Genomic DNA, 21,027 nt, shown 5'->3' on the forward strand with positions numbered 1-21,027 from the left:
TAAGAAGAAAGTTATTTGTCATCACTGTCATGAACCGGGACACTACAGGCCACAATGTCCCAAACTTAAGGAGCTGAGAGAAAAAAAAGCTGCAATTGCTGGATCGGAGCATAAAGATCAGGATGCACTAGTTTCCCTGGCCCAACTAATGGAGATTCTTCAGCCTCTCATCAAAGGTGCCTCTTCCTCATCTGAAGCTTCAATCGGAGCAGCAACCTCATCTTTTTCTGATCTAGGTAAAATTTCTTGGCTTCTTGACTCTGGTGCATCTTTTCATATGACCCCAAATAATCAAAGTCTATCCAAATGTGTTAAAAATAAAACAAGTGTGTCAAAGGTCTTTACTGCTGATGAGACTTCTCTTGAAATAGAAGGAATAGGAAATTTTGAAAAAATTTATAAAACAAATTTTTTTTTATTCCAGAAATTAGACATGTTCCCAATATAAATTTAAATCTTTTATCTGTATCTCAAATTTCTGATTATGGGTGTAATATTTCTTTTTCTTATCATGGTTGTTGGGTACAGGATCGCCAGTCAGGCAAGCTGATTGTGGAAGGCCATAGAGAAGGAGGACTCTATTACATGGATTTTTTGGAAATGCCGAAGAAAGCTTTTTGTTATAATATTCAAAAAATAGAGTTCGAACTGTGGCATAAGAGACTTGGTCACCCATATATAGCCAAAATCCAACATTTTCCAAATCTAGGGAAATTTTGTAACTCTGAATCATTTGATTGTAAAGATTGTATTCTCGGCAAAATGAAAAGATTACCATTTCAGAACAGAACCTTTTTCTCTTCAAGACCACTTGAATTAATACACTCGGATGTTTGGGGTCCTGCACCAGTAATTTCTAAAGGAGGATTTGTTTACTATGTTATTTTTGTCGATGATTTCTCCCGACATACGTGGATGTACTTTCTCAAACATAAGTCTGAAGTATTTTCATACTTTCAAACTTTTCATAATATGGTTAAAAACAAGTTTCAAAATGATATTACTATTTTTCGCACAGATTCAGGGGGAGAGTTTTTATCCACAGATTTTCAAAATTATCTTAAATTGCATGGCATCACACATCAAAGATCTTGTCCTTATACACCTCAACAAAATGGACTGGCAGAACGAAAACATCGCCATATTATAGAAACCACTAGGACTTTATTAATAGCAAATCAAGTCCCGAAAGACTTTTGGGCAGAAGCTGCCTTAACTGCCACCTATCTCATTAATAAGATGCCATCTTCTTCGTTACAAAATATCACTCCCATTGAAAAACTTATGAACATTTCTCCAGACTACTCTAGACTAAGAATATTTGGGTGCAAATGTTTCATATTTACTGACAAAAATGATAAACTTTCCCCTCGTGCGATTCCCTGTGCCTTTTTAGGATATGCTGAAAACCAGAAAGGTTATAGATGTTTTGACTTCAAAAATAATAAACTATATGTGTCTAGAAATGTTTCCTTTCTTGAAAAAGAGAGCTTCTTTGATTTTAGAAAATTAAAAGTCGTCACTGAGTACTCCTTTTTGCTAGATCTAACATCAACATCTGATGAATATGACCTTGACTGTAACTTTGATGATGATAAAAGAATTATTGATCTTAATGTTGAAAATGAAGAAGTTCATAGAGATACTAGTATTCAATATTCCAGGCGACAAGAGTCTAATCCTCCATGTGCACTTGAGAAACATTCTAACATTCCAACTAGACAATCATCCCGAATCTCGAGGCCTCCAGGAAAGTTTGTATCATATGAGTCTTTTTCACCCACATATAGGGCAATTATTGCATTAATTCACTCATATGAAGAACCATCCACATATTTTCAAGCAAAAAATGATATCAAATGGATAGAAGCCATGAAAGCTGAATTAGATGCACTTGAAAAGGCTTCTACATGGAATATTCATGATTTTCCTCCAGGGAAGAAAACTATAGGATGTCGATGGGTTTATAAAATTAAAACCAAGAGTGATGGTACTCTTGAAAGATATAAAGCCCGTTTAGTAGCCAAAGGTTATGCCCAAGAATATGGGATTGATTATGAAGAAACCTTTGCTCCGGTGGCTCGTATGACTACTGTCCGAACCTTAATTGCCTTAGCTTCTATCAAAAAATGGTTTATTTTTCAAATGGATGTCAAAAATGCTTTTTTAAATGGAAAGCTAGTTGAAGAAGTACATATGGAACCCCCTTCTGGTCTAAGTATTCCTAAGGGTAAAGTCCTTCGCTTAGAAAAAGCTCTTTATGGACTTAAACAAGCACCAAAAGCTTGGTATGATAGGTTTAGTCGTGTTATGATTGATATTGGTTTTCAATTCTGTTTAACTGACACTGCTTTGTTTATTAAGAATTCTGATGCAGGGATCATTGTGCTTCTTCTCTATGTGGATGATATGATCATCACCGGAAGCGATAAACAGGGAGTTGAAACAATCAAAACACTTCTTAAATCTCATTTTGAAATGACTGATTTGGGCTTGTTGAAATATTTTTTAGGCATTGAAGTTGCTTATTCTCCTAGAGGATATTTATTATCTCAGACTAAATTTGCTTTTGATATTGTTTTCAGGTCTGGTATTACTGATGATAAGAAAGTTGACACTCCAGAAGTTGTTAATGTTAAAATGAAGATTGATGATGGAGAACTTCTTGTAGACCCTACTCCTTACAGACAACTTGTCGGAGCACTTTCCTATCTATCAATTACCAGACCAGATATAGCACATGCTGTTCATACAGCAAGTCAATTTCAACATGCTCCTACTTCTGTTCATATGGGAGCAGTCATGCGTATTATCAGATACATCAAGTCCTCTCTTTCACGAGGACTTTTCTTATCTTCCTCCTTTTCTCTTGATTTAATTGCATATACTGATGCTGATTGGGGAGGTGATCCCAATAACAGACACTCAACCACTGGCTTTTGTGTCTTTTTAGGGGAATCATTAATCTCGTGGAGGTGTAAAAAGCAGCAGAAGGTATCTCTCTCATCCACCGAAGCTGAATATAGAGCCATGGCAACCACGACCATGGAAGTAGTTTGGCTCCGACGACTGCTTGCTGACATGGGAGCTGAAGCAACAAAGACTTCACAAATGTGTTGTGACAACAAAAGTGCGATCTACATTGCCAGTAATAGAGCATTCCACGAACGCACCAAACACATCGAAATGGATTGTCACTACGTCAGAGAGGAATATCTACACGGGATAATTGATCTGCCATATGTCACTTCAGAATATCAGTTAACAGACTTCTTTACAAAGCCTCTCGCTGCTCCCCGATTTCACTTTCTTTTAGACAAACTTTCGCTCATTGTACCGTAAGTTTGAGGGGGAGTGTTAAAATGTAAAACTGTACATATATGTATATATAATAATATTATATTATTATATATATATAAATACATTTTTCATTTCTGTAATTTTTTTCCTTTATTTTTTGTCTTTATGTCATCTAGTTCAGTTTGAACTAGAATGACTGTTGCTAGTCAAGTCCTGTCCAGACTTGACTAGCAATAGAGCTGTTGGACTGACACAGTCCACATTCCAACAGCTCTAAATAGAGCTGTTGGACTGTGCCCAACAACTCTATTGAGTCCTCTTTCAGCTGTGTATATAAAGGGGTGCAACCCCTCTTGTATTTTATTCCAATGCTTCTTAAGCAATTGGTTTTTCATATCAATAAAGAATACATTTTTATTTTTATTTTGTTTCCAGTTATACCCTTTTTAAGGGTTATGCTTTAGTGTCATTCTTGACACTTGCCCTTGTTAATCTAAGCTCGTGTTTTGAAGATCCCCATTTCATTTCACAACCATAATGACACTTTCTTGGTATACCAAAACAACAAATGTGTCTACACACCACTCCCAAGTAAAGTGACAGATTCTCTCTAAAACCGTGGTCAGGAGAATAACTTTAATATCGGGTTCAGGGGCACAACAACGCACGCAGAGTTTTAGTATCCTCACGGTTCTCCAAAACCGCAATGTTCAAAATTTTCATACTGTAGAAGAGACATCAAGAAAACGTAAATTACACTGTTTTTTTAATTTCTTTTATCTTGTTTTTAATTCATCTCTTTTAATTTGCAATTCAACATGCAAAATTAATAACACAAGCTCGCAAATCAACATGCAAAGCTATTCACGGGAGTACAGCCCGTGGCAACATAGAACAATGCAATTAAAACAACAATATCACATTTGATTTTTGCAATGCATAGAACAACTAAAACAAAGAGCAACACATGCTCAAGGCTCACACGACCTACGATGATTCATTTTGACCATCAATGCATTCTTATGCAAAAACCATGAATAACATGCCACTATGCATTTATTTCACATGCTCTATCAATGCACAATCATATATGACAATATAGAAATGTGCATGAAACAACAATATTCATATGCATATGCATGAGTTCACAAATTCATGTTAAGTGCATGCTTTCATTAATGAATCATTTCAATTAAACATGTGAACACTCATGCAATTATTTAAATGCAAAATCATATCAATTACACATATACATGAAAACAACCGTGCATTAACACTTGGATTAAGCATGACGGACTAAGTGGAAGCATGTGGAATCTTATTCTTTTGCATGCATCAGAAATCAAATTTCGAATAGCAAATCTGAAATTTTATGCACACAATATCGACTATGCCCATTGTCTGGACACTACATCCTCATAAACTGATGAGCATTTCACATTGAAACTTTTAAAACATACCGGTTCATAAGTATGCAAATCACAAAAACATGAGAAAAGTTTCCATATTTCGAATCCATTACAAAAAAAAACTCCGTTTCAACCATTTGCACCCAGCCAACTGGGTCGGCTGGGGTTCAGCTCAAACCCAGCTGAGCTCAACCGGCCAGGTCTGACCCGAGTAGATCCTGGCGAAGCCGGGCAGGCCAGCCAAACTCAGTTCGGCTGGGCTACCAGCCAACCCAGCTATAAAAAAACAATTTTTTTTTTTTTTTTTTATAAAGGGGCTGCCCAGCTAGCATAAGGCCAGGTCTGGCCTGGCCCGACCAACCAAACTGAGTTCGGCTGGTCTGCCGACCAGACCCCAACCGAGCCACCCATAGGGCCTGGCAAGTTAGGCAAGCCTGACAGGATTTGGCTGGTCTGACAGCCAGCCCACCCAAAAATATTAAAACATTTTTTTTAAACGTTTGTCGGCCCATTGGCTGGCCTGGCAGGGTCTGCCTTGCCTGCACCAGCCTACTGGGCCTGGCAGGGCCTAGATTTGCCTCTATCGAGCCAGTCAAAACTCAGAAAATTTTGTTTCTATAAAAGAAAATTTTACATCGGATATGCATGCGTATGCGTGTTCAGATTTAGGCTGCAATGTATATGAAATTTTCACCTCTTAAGTAAACATGGTTCTATTCAGTTTACATACACATACAAACCCATACCACATGTATACATTTAGATACTTATTCAAAATCAAGAATACGTGCACATTCAGATTTGCATAAATTCATAAACTAATAAACCACCATTATACAGACTTTTAATGAAGAATGCATGCGCAGAAAATATTCTATCACATGCTTACATTGCATCTAACGATCCATATCATAGACTATCCATGAAAAATCGATATTCATCAAAGGACAAGCTCTAAATAAGCACTTCTATCATGAATCAAAATTCTGTTTTACCATAGAAATAAGTATATACAGTATTTTGTTTTTGAAAAGATGAATATAATAAAATAAAGAGAATACATCCATGAAAGAGGATCCGTATTTTAGAGTAAACATCTAGATTTACTTTTTTTTCATGGATTTCCACCAAAATATTGTATGGAAATCCAATCTATATTCAATTTCTCACTTGAATCAAGAGAAAAAACCCGTACTATACTTGTAGATCGAAAAAGAATATGAATTTGATGGTGGAAACGTTGGATGATTAAAGAAGAAAGACCCTTCTTCCTCTTTCTCTCTTCTCCTTTATTTTTCTCTCTCCCTCTTTTTCTCTCTTTCTTTCTCTCTACTGAGTTGACATTTTTTTTGTACTATATATAGAGAAGTAGGGGGTGATGCCGCCCCCCCTTTTCCAGCCCCTTCTAGATGAGTCAGAGAAGATAGTGCAGCCCCATATGGGACTCTCTCACCCACTGAAATTCCGAAACTTTTAAAACTCTAAAGTGTTGACTTTTCAAAGTTTCATTTTAAATGGACTTTCTAAAACCCTCTTAGATCTTCAGAAGTGTTTAAGGACTCTACTAAGAGTCTTAAACAAATATCAAAATAAAATTTCAGAATTAAATAAAATTAATTAATTATTAAACATTAAATAATAAATAAATATCCAAAAGCTTTCAAAAGTTGACATATTAACTTGGAAGACTTCTTGACATTAATTAACTTCAATTTAAAGGTATCCAATGAATTTAAAGTTGGAAAAATGGTTGGGCATGAATTTGGATCTGGATCCAAGATCTAAATCCATCTCCAAAAATCCAAATGGGTCTTGAGATGGATCAATACCAGATTAATATGGGTCTTTGATAGAGTCTAGATCCATATTAATTTGGATCAAATCCATCAGATCCGGTCTGATCCAAATCCGAATCAGAACCGACAAACTACTCATTTTCCAAATAAACACGATTTTCGGGTCAGCCGTAACTCGAATCAAGGAAAATAAAATATTGTTACATTCAGAATTTCGAGACGCATCCAACGATATATAACTTGAATTTCGCCTCTGAAATTCATCCGAAAATAACCCGAATTTCGCTTAAATTTAAAAGTAAAAAATAAAACTTTTTCTCACGTTTTAAGTGGCTCGTTTAGGCCTTGACAATGAGACCTGGGCCAAGCCCAGACTCAAAAGCATCGGCCAAAAATTGAGAAACTACCGATTTTTCTTCTATACTTGGCCAAATTTTAAAAAATCTCAAATTTAACTAAGTGTGAAAATATGCGATATTACAGTGCAGATCTGATCAAATTACACACACGCAACCCAGTGCCAGATTTGATCAGATTGTACACACGCAATATAGTGCAAATCTGATAAGATTGCATATACTCAATATAGTGGCAAATCTGATCAGATTGCACACACGCCACCCAGTGGCAGATCTGTTAAGACTGCTCACAAAAATATATCGGCAGATCTGTTAAGACTGCTCACAAAAACATATCGGCAGATTTGATCAGACTGCATCAAACACATATCGGCAGATTCGATCAGACTGCACAAACACAGTATATTGGCAGATCCAATCAGGTTTGCTTATATGCTAAAATCGGCAAATCTGATCCAAACAATAAATTTTTTTCAGAACATAAAAAAAAATCATCATATATCAAGGTCGACTAGGGCAATATATATATATATATATATATATATATATATATATTCAGCATGCAAGGCTATAAAAAAAAATCAATAGTATGTATCTCACACTATATGCATATCCAAAATCAACAAAAGTTGAACACATGCTTAAGCAAAAAATAATAACACATTAAACAATGATGAATCACACAAAATCCAGTCATAAAATCACATATAAAACATTTATGGCTCTGTGAGCTGCATAAGACATCATCAAATATCAACTTTCTTATAAGAACAATGTAAAATATTAAATATCTTGCAACTAAGAACATGCCACAAGGCCAGAGTTACCGGAAGCGCCTAGGCAAAAGGGGAAGCGCGCTTCCCCGAAGCGCGAAACGTCGCGCTTCCGAAGCGTGAGGGGAAGCGTCCCCCTTTTTTGGGAAGCACGCTTCCCTTTTATGGGAAGCGCGCTTCCCCCACGCTTCCCCCACGTTTCCCCCACGCTTCCCCCTCGCTTCCCCATTTTTTTCATTTTTTTTCGCTTCCCCTCGCTTCCGGTTCGCTTCCTAGGTCGTTTCCGAGACGGTTCGGAATTTTCTTCTAAGCGGTCCCACGCTTCCCCGCTTCCTAAATTTTTTAAAGTGCCTCGCTTCCCGCTCCCACTTCCCGTATCGCTTCCCGCTCCCGCTTCCTTGACTGGTAACTCTGCACAAGGCTCATTCTTTCATATTATATAAACAAAAATATTATGACAATAGTTGCACTTGATTTTCAATCGGTTTCCGCCCATTACTTGAGTGCCCCATTGCCATGCTGGATCATCTGATGCTATTTTTGTTGGAGGAGCGTGAAGCCTGATTTCTACCTTTATATAAATCTCTAATTTTTGCGGGTCCAACTTCGCGGTAAGTTGGCGGGGGGTTGCAGGGGGCAGTGCCAGGCAAAATTCTTTTAGAGGGTTGCTTTGTAATTTTATTTATAATAAAGATTTTTTACCTTAACTCACTTCAGTGTTGTGAAAAGCGTTGAGGCGTAGCGATGCGCTCCACCAAAAACTGAGGCGAGGCGTAAAGCGTAAGCCTCAATTTTTTTTTTAAAACTTTAAAAAAATTATAAAAAATTATCTAAAAATATAAATAAAAAATGCTTTATTGATGAAGTAACAACCAATAAGAAATAGAAAATCCCAAATAAGTACTAAAAAATATGAGATTAACATATAAAAGTAACTAAAAAACTGATTACATAACTGGAAAACTAATTATATAATTGAAAAATATAATATCCTATAAAGCAACAACCGATAAGCAATAAAAATTCTCAAACAAGTAGTAAAAAATATGAGATTAAGGTATAAAAGTTAGAATATATGAGATTTAAAAACTAATTAAATATAACATATAAATGTTTCTTCTTTTTCTTCTTCTTCTTTTTTCACGCCTCAGGCTGGCGCCTTGAGGCGTAGAGGGCCTCGCCTCAAGGCGAGGCATACCTTTTGCGCCTCAAGGCGCGTTTTTAATAACACTGACCCACTTGAGTGAAAAAATGGTGAAAATGCACTTTTACTTTAGCAAACCACAAATGCCCTCTCCCTTGCGTACGAATCGTTCCCCAAATCACTCTCACGAGTTATAAGGTGCGTGAATACCTCTCTAATGGCTTCTATACAAACGAGGGATTCGGCCCTCAAGATGTCTTTAAAGCCCAAAACTATAAAATTATGATTCAACCCCTTTTTAAGTGCATCAACTCTCTATCGTACGATACGGTACTGTACGGTACAAATATGATACATATAAATATGATACATATGATACATGTTGAGATTAAGAGGTTTTAAGTTTAAGTTTTCTTAAACTGTAGGTTATTTGATATTTCTTGTTTAATGAGGGACTTGTATGTAAATTTTTTACATTGGCCTCTCTCTATTTAACATAGAGATTAGCCCTAATCAAAATTAACGAGTTCTCTCTCAGCCAATCTCTCTCTCTCTCTCTCTCATCTCCTCTCGTCTGCCTCGGCTCTGGTGCTCCTTATTCAAGTCGCCAAATGGTATCAGAGCAGTGGATCTTGGGAGCCTGAAAACGTGATCGTTCTACACCAAATCGTAAACAGGTGTGGTTATTTTTTTTTATCTAATTGCATAGATCTGATCACAGATCTGATGTCTGACTAATGTCATGACACATATCTGTAATCAAATCTACAGATCGATTGCAGTTGGGAGTTACGGAACAACAGACGTGATTTTCTGTTTCGTGGAAGGTTTTTTTTTCAGGTGTGATTTCTGTGCCATGGAAGCAACCTGTTAATCAGTTTTTTGTTAATTTCTGTGTTGTGGAAACAACAGTCGTGATTCCTGTTTTCGTGGAAGTTTTTTTTTTAGCAGGCGTAACCTGTGTGCCGTGGAAGCAGCATGCTAATATTATTTTTTTGTCGTGGAAGCAGCAGGCGTGATTCCCTGTTTTGTGGAATTTTTTTTGGCTGTCGTGGGATTTATGTGTTGAGTGCAGGTGCTAAAATCAGACCATGAACAAGTTGTCATGTTGGACGCTGTTCTAGCTTTCTCAGATCTATATTTCTGAGTTGTTTTTCCCATTGTGTCTGACGTGGGTTGAATAGTCAGGTGCGGTTGTGGTATTGGCTGATGCGTGATTGTGAAACACGCTGCTTTCTGTGTCAATTGTAGCCTGTCGTGAATTTATTTATGGTGTGGCAACCTTTGTGTAGTCGTGGACTTGGCTGACGTGTGATTATAAAACACACTGTTCAAGTTTGGATTTTGTTTTGGCAGCTGCAATAGCATCAAATATTCAGTATGGGTGAAACTTCGAAATGTGATTCCAAAAATGAATATATTGGGGAGTATAAGGCTTTTGCAAATCCCTTCTCGTATGGTTCTTCTGTGAGATTAAATGAAACTAACTATGCCAGGTGGTCCAGAACTTTTATGATGTCGGTATCTGGACATCGTAGAAAACATATTGTGTTGGAAAATGAACCTAATGAAAAGGTGAGAAAATACGTTACTTGGGATGAAGATAATGACATCGTTATGTCATGGATCATGAATAGTGTCGAACCCCATATTGCAGATGATCTAATTTATTATAATACAGCCAAACAGATGTGGGACAATCTTCGAGATACGTACTCACAAGAGACTAATGTGAGTCGTATCCTGCAAGTTGAACAGGAGATATATAATTTGCAGCAGGGAGATCAGACCTTGGCCCAGTACTATGCCTCCGTCCAAGCTGCGTTTGAAAGACTCAATGCTAACAGACCTCTTTGTTGTTCGAAGCAAAAGGATCATCAAGAACAAACTATGGTTGCTCGGTTTCTTATAGGTTTATCTTCAGAATTCTCTGTTGCAAAAGTCCAAATGTTGACTGGATCAAATGTACCTACTCTTGCTGATGCATACAATCATCTGAGTAGACTTGCGATCTCTCTTCCATAATCTCACCCTGTGTCCCAGTCATCTGCTCTAGCTGTCTCATCTAGTTATGGGCGTGGAAATATTCAGAATATCAGAGGACGAGGTCGTGGCAGAGGTATGGGAGGCAGAGGAAAACTTCAATGTACATTTTGTGGAAAATCTGGACATTTAGAAGATCGTTGTTGGGATAAGCATGGTCGGCCAACCTCTTCTTCATCAAAGTCAAATGCTCCAAAAGCAAATGTTACTACACTAGAGGCAACAAATGCACATGATAATACCTCTGCAAGTGACAGTATTACCCTCAGTCGAGCAGAATATGATGAGCTGATAGCTCTTCGCCCTTCGAGCTCCTCCTCTCCTGTAGCCGGTGTTGCCTGCTCAACAGGGAATCATCTTCATCTGAATAATAGTAAGTGGATTATTGACTCTGGTGCATCCAAACATTTGTGTGGAAATTCGCTTGTCTTTTCAGATCTAAAGGATATTATTGTTCATCGAGGAGTCTCATTAGCCGATGAGAGTTTCTCACCAGTTGTTGGTCAAGGAAATATTTCTATATCCTCCACCTTATAGTTGAAAAATGTTCTTCATGCTCCCAACTTTCCTCAAAGTTTACTCTCTGTTAGTTGCCTTACAAAAGAACTAAACTGTAGAGTGATATTTGATCCGATGGGTTGTCATTTTCAGGATTTGCTGACGGGGAAGAAGATTGGTGGAGGCTATGAAGAAAATGGAGTCTACTACCTACATCATCCAGTGGGTAATGTTTATGCTGCAATAGAACACTCATCCAGTCCTGTTCAGTGGCATCGTCGTCTTGGTCATCCTTTATTGTCAAAGCTTCGTTATGTCTTTCCTCAAATTCCTTCTACTACATCATTTCAATGTGAAGCATGTCAGTTGGGCAAGCATCATCGAAGTTCGTTCCCTTCTAGTCAGAGTCAGTCCAGTCATAAAGTTTTTGAACTTCTTTATGCAGATGTATGGGGTCCTAGTAAGATTCCTACTAGGACTCAGTGTCGATATTACCTTGTTATTGTTGATGATTTTTTTAAGTTGTCGTGGGTGTTTTTAATAAAAGAACGATCTGAAGTTCCAATTATTATCAAATCTTTAATTCTTGAAATAAAAACTCAGTTTGAATATGTTGTCAAGATTGTTCGCATTGATAATGCTCTTGAGTTTAAATCAAAAGTCCAGATCATGGCATTCAACCCCAAACTACCTGTGCCTATTCATCTCAACAAAATGGGGTGGCTGAGCGAAAACACAGGCACCTGCTTGATGTCGCACGAACCCTTATGATACAATCCAACGTTCCTGTGTTATATTGGGGTGATGCGATTATCACTGCTTGTTATCTGATCAACCACATGCCTTCATCTTCTGTGGGTGATCAAATTCCATTACATATCCTAAAACCTAATGCCCTACTCCTCTTTCTCACCAAAAAATATTTGGATGTGTTTGTTTTGTACACAAACTTGGCCTTGATCGTGATAAATTAGCTGCTCAAGCTACAAAATGCATATTTATAGGTTATCCAAAAAATCAAAAGGGATATCGATGTTATGATCCAATTTCTCGCCGAGAGTATGTCAGTGCGGATGTATCTTTCTTGGAATCCATTCCATATTACTCTAGTACCAGTTCCCCGATGCAAGTTGATCCAGCTGAGTCTTTTCCATTACCTATACCTCATTTTCCTTTAGAGTCTGTGCCCTCATTACCGAACGAAACTTTATCCTCTTCACGATTTAATGATCCTCCATTGGTATATGTGCGTAGAGCTCCACCTCCTCCAGTGCCTTCATCTTCTTCTTCTCCTGAGGTAAGTACTACTGACAATAGTGATCTTCATGATGATGATAATAGGCCAATCCCTCTACGAAAGGGGACACGACAATGTACCTTATATCCCATATCTCATTTTGTCTCCGATGTCAGAATTGAAAATCAGAAGAAAACTTTTATTTTAGCCTTACCTGCTGAAACTATTTCTCTGAACTATCAACAGGCAGAGCTAGATAACAGGTGGAAGTTGGCTATGCAAGAAGAAATGGATGCTTTATTGTCTCAGCATACATGGGATTTAGTTGATTCCCCAGTGGATGCTGACATTGTTGGATGCAAATGGGTATATACAATAAAGTACAAATCGGATGGTTCTATTGAAATGTACAAGGCCAGATTAGTAGCAAAAGGGTATACTCAGACTTATGGTATTGATTTCTTTGAAACTTTTTCTCCTGTTGCACGGATGGGCACCATTCGTCTTGTTCTCTCAGTAGCTGTTCATCATGGTTGGAGCTTGTCTCAATTAGATGTGAAAAATGCATTTCTATATGGGGATCTATCTGAAATAGTTTACATGCAACAACCTCCAGGATTCGAGGTTAAGGGGGCGTGTCAGAAGGTGTGTAAATTGAGAAAGGCGATTTATGGCTTGAAACAAAGTCCGCGTGCATGGTTTCAAAAGTTGTTTGAAGTGATGTCACACTTTGGTTTTAATAGGTCAGCGGCAGATTATACACTATTTATCAAGAAAACTAACTTAGGCATAGTTGTTATGGTGGTATATGTGGATGACATCATTCTTACAGGAGATGATGTGAAAGATATTAAAGCCACAAAGGCTCATCTTCAAAAACACTTTGTTACAAAAGACCTTGGTTCACTAAGATATTTTCTGGGTATAGAAGTTGCAAGGAGCCGTGAAGGGATGGTTTTGTCTCAACGGAAGTATGTTCTTGACTTATTAAAGGAAACTGGAATGTTGGGAGCTTAACCAGCTAATATTCCCGTGGATCATAAAGTTCACTTGTTTGAAGAAGGGTCGAAACCAGTTGATAGCAAAAGCTATCGCTCACTAGTAGGAAAGCTACTATATGTAACTGTGACCAGGCCTGATATTACTTTAGTAGTAAGCAAAGTTAGCCAATTTATGGACAAACCAACTGAGGTACACTGAAATGCAGCTATAATGATTCTCAGGTATTTAAAATCTTCTCCTGGAAAAGGGTTATTATTCAAGAAATGTGGAACTCTGGAGATAGTGGCTTACTCTGATGCTGACTATGCAGGATCTGTAGTGGATAGAAAATCTACTACAGGATTTTGTGTGTTTTTGGGAGATAACTTAATTTTATGGAGAAGTAAGAAGCAAAATGTGGTTTCTAGGTCGAGTGCAGAATCAGAATATAGGGCTATGGCCCAAACAACTGCTGAATTAATGTGGGTTCGTACTGTTCTACATGATCTTCAAGTGAAGGTTTTCTCTCCTATGACCATGATGTGTGATAATAAGGCTGCCACATATATAGCGAACAATCCTGTCTTTCATGAGAGGACAAAGATATTGAGGTTGATTGCCACTATGTAAGAGATATGGTTCAAGCTGGTCATATCACTACCAAATATCTAAAGTCGGAGGACCAAGTTGCAGATATGTTTACAAAGCCTCTTGCTAGACCAAATTTCTCAAAATGCTGTGACAAGCTGAGCATGATTGATATCTATGCTTCAGCTTGAAGGGGAGTGTTGTGATTAAGAGGTTTTAAGTTTAAGTTTTCTTAAACTGTAGGTTATTTGATATTTCTTGTTTAATAAGGGACTTGTATGTAAATTTTTTACATTGGCCTCTCTCTATTTAACATAGAGATTAGCCCTAATCAAAATTAACGAGTTCTCTCTCCGCCGACCTCTCTCTCTCTCGTCTGCCTCGGCTCTGGTGCTCCTTATTCAAGTCGCCACAATACAAATACGATACACACTCGTATCACTTTACGAGTGTGTATTGTATCGATATTCCTCATAGTAACAATACGTATCGTAAATACAGTATGAAACATATAACATTGCTCTCAACCATCAATAAACCTTTTTCAAAAAAGAAGAGCCCTTTCTTTTTGGCCTTTCTCCCTTGGTTCATGCCTCCCCAAAAAATTCTTTCTTTTTTCCCTTTTTTAGGATCTATCTCAAAGACCCCCTCATCATTGCCTTCACGCCCAAAGCAACCGCCCATTCTCCCCCAATCAGTCCTCACCTCGTGGTTAACGGCCATGAGTGGGAAATGATGGGACTCATCCTCCCCCTTCGGTCAGAAAACGCTGGCCTCGTTGGAATCCTGGTTTTCCCAGCGGTTCAGTATTTCAGCTTCCTGGACGTGTTTTTTCCTCCACGTCCTCTTTTCAGACTTATTTCGAGGTTTCCGGTGGAGGCAAATTCCTTCTGATCGAACCTTCTCCCACTGGCAGGATCCTTCTGCTGCTGTCATTGCACACCACCCGCCCTGTTGCATGGCTTTTCCCTTCATGGTACAACCCTTCGTCTCTGGCCGTCAAGCTTTGTCAACTCAATTTGACCACATAGATGTGTTCAACATGGTTTTTTGCTAAGGATCAAACCTCGTGTCATTTTGATCTAAAAATATGATTTTTTTTTCATAACAGAATTGGCAGAATTAGGGCCCCCCCCTTTTACAAACGACCTTTAAGCCAACCAAAACCGGCCTGTTTAAACTACCAGGCAGTTATTCAACCACCTGTATACCAGTGGGTTCGAACTTGCAACGTCCCATTACATGGTGACTTGTACAAACTGCTCCTACCAGATGGTCGGAGCCCCTGTTGGTATCTAAAAATATGATTTTTGAGTCGTGAAATTTTAATGCATTTTGGGTTGTTTTTAAGCCCTTAAACAACCTGTTTTCATGTCACAATGGCATGTTTCAAAACCCATTTTCTACTAAACAAACCTTCTAGATCACATCCATAAGGTCCAATATACAAAAAAATCTAAAACATATGAAAGTAAGGTGATTTATACTTGATAATTCCATGCCTTTAGTAGCACCAAATATTAACCTTATATATATGTATGTATATATTATCATAGTCACCTATATCGTTTAAGGTAATTTTCTGGTGAGGTTTTTTCTTAGAGATATTTTAAAAAAACTGACAAATCTCATAAGCTTAAAGAATTGAAAAAATATAAATAATAGTAAGAAAAAATAAGTTGTCTATTGTTTTTCTTACAAAAATATAAAAGAAACAAGTTTTAAAAGTTTTTAAAATACAAAAGAAGCAAAAAAAAATCTGTTTAAAATATATAAAATAAGTTTTTTTAGATTTTTTTTGTAAAAATATCGTGATAATGTCACAATATTTTAAAAATATAGTGAGATTTTTCTGATATTATTGGCTATCTTAAAATTTCAGAATTTCTCATATTTTCAAAATATCATCGATATCGGTGTCAATGATGTGTATGTGTGTATATATATATATATATATGTATTCTTATTTTCTTAACCAAAATCTATAAAACATATCATCTCAAGTGAAAACTCTTAAACAACAATTCTAAATCACTATAATTAAAAACATCAAATAATAAAACTAAGTTGAAATTGAAATGTAATGCAATTAATGACAAATTTTAAAAGAAAAAAAATTCAAGTGTAACAAAAGTAATCAAGATCATAAGAAGAGATAGATAAAGTTAATGACACAATGTTAGACTGTGTCCAACACTCGTTTGATTGTTACCATGAAGTGTCTTGGTGTGTTTGAGTGTTGTTTTGTGTTGACATGGGATACACATGTAAGTTTATTGTCCATGTGACATGGGTGGGTTTATATATGTATATAGAGCAAGGTTGTAAGTAGAGTATTGTTATCCGTATCGGTCCGGCTAATAGTAACATTGTATCGTTTTGTATGGTAAACATATCAATTTTTTTAATAAAAAACTTTAAAAAATCTAAAAAAATAAGAAAAAATTAGTAAAAATTCTAAAAAATCATCACATCGAATGATGATGAATTACACAAAATACAACCATAAAAACACATATGAAGCATTTACGTTTCTATGAGTTGCATAAGACATCATCAAACATCAACTATCTCACAAGAACAATGCAAAATATTAAATATCTTGTAATTAAAAACATGCACAAGACTCATACTTTCATACTACATAAACAAAAATATTATGACAATAGTTGCACTCAATTTTCAATCAGTTTTCACTCATTACTTAAGTCCCCCATTGCTATGCCAGATCATCCGATGCCATCTTTGTTGGAGTGTGGAGCCTGATTTCTACCTTGATATAAATCCTTAATTTTTGCGGATCCAATTTTGTGGTAAGTTGCCAGGGGGTTGTATGGGGGCAGCGCCCCTTGCGACAAAATTTTTTTGGATTAGCTTTGTAATTTTACTCATAATAAAGATTTTTTTACCTTAACCCATTTTCTTGAGTGAAAAAAATGGTAGAAATGCATTTTTTTTATCTTAACCCACTTTTTTGGGTGAAAAAACAGTGAACATGCACTTCTAATGGCCTCTAGACAAATGGAGAAGTTGGCCCTCAAAAGGCATTTAAAACCTAAAATGAAAAAAAAAATGATTTTTTGCCTTTTAAAAGTACACTGAAGGTGTATGTAAAGATACGCTTTGTATCATATGATACAACACGATACAAGAGTGTATCGTACGATACACCCGATACGGGTATGTACACACTCGTATCGCGATATGAGTGTGTATCGTATTGTACCATATCGTACGATACGGCACGATACAAACAACCTTGATATAGCATACTTGGTTTGTCCTACCAAATTTGAGTATAGACAGGATGTAAATGGGTTGGATTTTGGTCATATACAGGTATTATCAAATGCAACTAATCGGTTATGTCACAATTAGAGTGGATTTCAGATTTGGATTCTAATATAAAAAACTCAAACTGAATTCAAGTCCAAATGCTTAAATAGGGACTAGTTTTGAACTGAAATCAGATAAGCAGGCAATCCATTTCAAGTTTACCAACAAAAGCTTTCTGCATTGTTGTCACAAGCATATTCCGTCCGTTTCAAAAGTCATTATCAGTCTTGACTCTCACTGGCACCTTACCTTTTTGAAGCTGTATAAGAACCTGACCAGATTGTGTAAAAAATCTGAATCCCACTCTGATTGAGCAAACAGACCTGATTGGAACTTTGCAGTGAAAAGTTTTTCTATTGAAACAATTCGACCCAAAACCTGTTTTGTAGTGAACAGGTAATAACAATGACATCTACCAAATCAGATCAAGGAAAAAACACCTGCAGCTATCACTTTTTGAAGCGGTCCATACTGGTTGATAATCAAATTGGAACTGGTTGTGGAAGGACATGGCCCATATTGGTTTGTTATATGCTTTATAAATGAAACCATATAAATGTGATTTCTAGAGTTTATTTAGTAGAAAACACATGCAAATTTGGGGATTTTATTTTTAGATAGGATCTAAAGAATCTAAAAATCAACAGCCGGCCCATATTGCACCAAAACTTCGCGATAAATGATCAACTTTTTTTTTTCAATGAAATAATTAGTCTCAAACCATGTTTTTCTGTAAACAAGAGATGATAAACTCATATCCATGCTTCATGTTTTTCAATGAAATATGCCTGTAGTTGGGACTTTTTGAAATGGTCCATGCTTGGTCTGTACTGAAGTTGATGAGACCTGACCAACTCATAAATGTTGTAATGGCATTAGTGCTTGATTTATCTATTGAGGATTGTACGGTGGAGTTCATAAAGCACTGATTCTCTTTGGTGTTGATTACTTGATTTCTTTTTTCATGCCGATCTGCTTATTCTGTTCCTTGGCATATTTTGCCAAGGAATTGGCTGCATAAATTTTGTATTATTCTTGTAACAATTTGTATCATTTTTATGTAGGAAAGATATTGGGTTTCAGCTGAAAGAAAGGTGCAAAGCAACTGTTCAAGGAAGATACCTGCTTACAGATGATAATGGTTGGTGAAAGACTGTTCCTTTACTGTAGCAGTTGTGCTCTAGGTGCATCTAGTCATTGGTAGTTAGTGAATTCAAAGTTTCAAGGCAAGACAGTTGTAGCACTACCATGGCTACAGATGGTTGACAGCTATAGAGGCTCCAGGAAATGCATGCAGATTTTCTAGTCTAGTTTAACTATATCGTGATGATGACAGAAGTCTCGTAGAAAGCTTTTCTTTCTGCATATATTCAAATTTCAAAGTTGGAACCTTCACTATCTTGAATATGGAGCCAAAAAACAACTTGCAGTTCATGAAAAGAACCGTTTAAATTTTAAGTATCTCGATCAACCCTTTATGAATTGAACTCGCACCAACTTCTTTACCAGATTGTCTTCTTTAAATATTGAAGAAATTAAGTAAGAAAGTAATAGTAATTCTCTCAATAATATTACAGATTTTTTTTATTCTGATATATTATTTTATTTTGCATACTGAAAATTCTGTAGCATGATCTTAGGAGTACTATCCTGTTGTCATTGGGAAACCATGACATGCAGAGAATATTCTTTTCATAATTGTGGTTTTGAACTTTCAGTAGTTGAGTTTGAAAATTGATACAGGTATTTATGAACATGTAATACATTAAAGGGGTTGTCAACATATTTGGTTGTTTTGCCATTTACTGAGAAGCCGTGGTCTAGTATAAAGCTGTTCAACTATATATATATATATATATATATATATATATATATATATATATATATATATATATATATATATATATATATATATATATATATATATATATATATATATATATATCTTTTGATGTAATAAGTAAATACCATTAGGGGTATTTTTGTCATTTTCTTAATTGTAATTGGATGTGCCCATTAAGGACACATCAGTCTTTTGTTTTTTATATTTTTTATCTTTTTTGTTAGCTAATGTCCTTAGCAAAAGATAAGGGCATTAGTGTCTTTTGCCATTAGAGTTGTTGGGACCTCCCCCAACGACTCTATTTCTAGACGTTGGGGAGAGTCCCAATGACTCTATGGCCTCCTCTGTTGTATAAATAGGGGGCTTTTCCCTCTTGTTTGTTTATGCTTGTTCTCAAGCATTCTCAATAAATTCTTTATATTTTTTATGTTGTCGGTTAGAACCCGAATTCCCACGGACGGTTCTAAGGATTTCAGCGAGCTGGACATGAGGCACGACTGTAGAAAGAGATGCACACCACGAGCAAGAGGGGCGTGCAGCGTTGGGAGAGATAGAGAGTCGTCTCTCCTGGTCAGCTACACAGAGAAGCATGAGGTAGATGAGGGGTCGACAACAAGCGAGGGAGAAAAAACATTCCCTCTGAGTCGATAACGAGCGTGAAAGAGAGATGAGGGACAAATACATTCCCTCATAAAACAATAACAAGAACCAAGAATGAAGCTTAGAGAAATCTCTAAATAAACTTAATTAAGTATAAACTAAGCAGGATACAACTATTTATAGAATTACAAGAGGACAAAAAAGTAAAAATCATAAGGGGCGTTTCAGCCGAGATGGGACTCTAGGCTAGTTGACCTGTACAGTTATAGCTTGGGTAGGACTCTAAGCTGATTGATCTACGCAGTCCTAGTGGGGTTGGACTCTTGCACAGTCTCAGCTTGGGTGGGACTCTAAGCTGGGAGGCTCTTCTGGTCTCTACACACAGTCCCAACCTAAGTAGGATTCCAAGCTGGGCGGCTTCTCTGGATCGGATCCAAGGCGGTTTGTAACAAACCACCCCTCTCAAACTCGCCTTGCCCTCAAGCCGAGAACTCTTGATACTGAGCTGCCAGCCGGTCTTCCTCTTCTTTTTTCAATCTCGTTCTACCTTGTGGATTATCAGTCCGCAATATGGAACCAGATCTCGGTGCTGCTCTATAAACTGAATGAACCAAGCAAGATCTACCCCAACATGCGACTGAAGCCAAGAATAATCTTTCCGAACCAACCAAAATCATCTAACGGGCCTCTAAAGTGGAACAAGTTAAACGGATTTAGAGTGGCTGGTTGAGACAAAATATGGATCCATTTTGAAGGAATTTGATTGGGTTCAAATAAGTTGAAGGTCTAGAGTACACTTGGGTTATATAATATGGGTTTGAGACGGGTTTGGATTTGATTAGGAAATTGGATATGGGAAGGTTTTGAGATTGGATTTAAGAAGCTCAGGTTTAGATTCATTTTAAGGTTTGAGGGTCCACAGTGGGTTTAGGAGGGCCCAACATAGCAGATTTGGATTCACGACAAGAGTTTGGATCCAAATCTTCTTGAATTGGATTTGGGTCTTGAGAAAGGTCTTGGATGGGTTCTAAGGGAGGGATGTCTGGATTAGGTCTCGATTGAGTTTCATCTACTGGGGTTTGAGTAGGCTGAGGGGTGTCAAAAAGCTTTTCCTTTTCCC

The 21,027-nt window shown here is 37.0% G+C and overlaps 1 protein-coding gene across 4 annotated transcripts in view; it reads left to right on the plus strand.

Annotated features, from left to right (window-relative positions):
- LOC149833413 (glycosyltransferase family protein) overlaps window positions 1–21,027 on the plus strand; it is a 58,647-nt gene that overhangs the window by 11,522 nt on the left and 26,098 nt on the right. For all 4 annotated transcript variants that reach the window (XR_016433168.1, XR_016433169.1, XM_090012825.1 and 1 more), the window contains exon 2: window positions 18,529–18,605. Coding sequence is in view for 2 of the 4 variants with exons in the window: in XM_090012825.1 (XP_089868951.1) it covers window positions 18,529–18,605 (77 nt within the window). In the remaining 2 variants the exon portion in view is untranslated. The remainder of the gene's footprint in view (window positions 1–18,528; window positions 18,606–21,027) is intronic.

The sequence above is a fragment of the Nuphar pumila genome, chromosome 7 (genome assembly GCF_984573655.1).
Source record: "Nuphar pumila chromosome 7, dmNupPumi1.hap1.1, whole genome shotgun sequence".
Classification (NCBI taxonomy): Eukaryota; Viridiplantae; Streptophyta; class Magnoliopsida; order Nymphaeales; family Nymphaeaceae; genus Nuphar; species Nuphar pumila.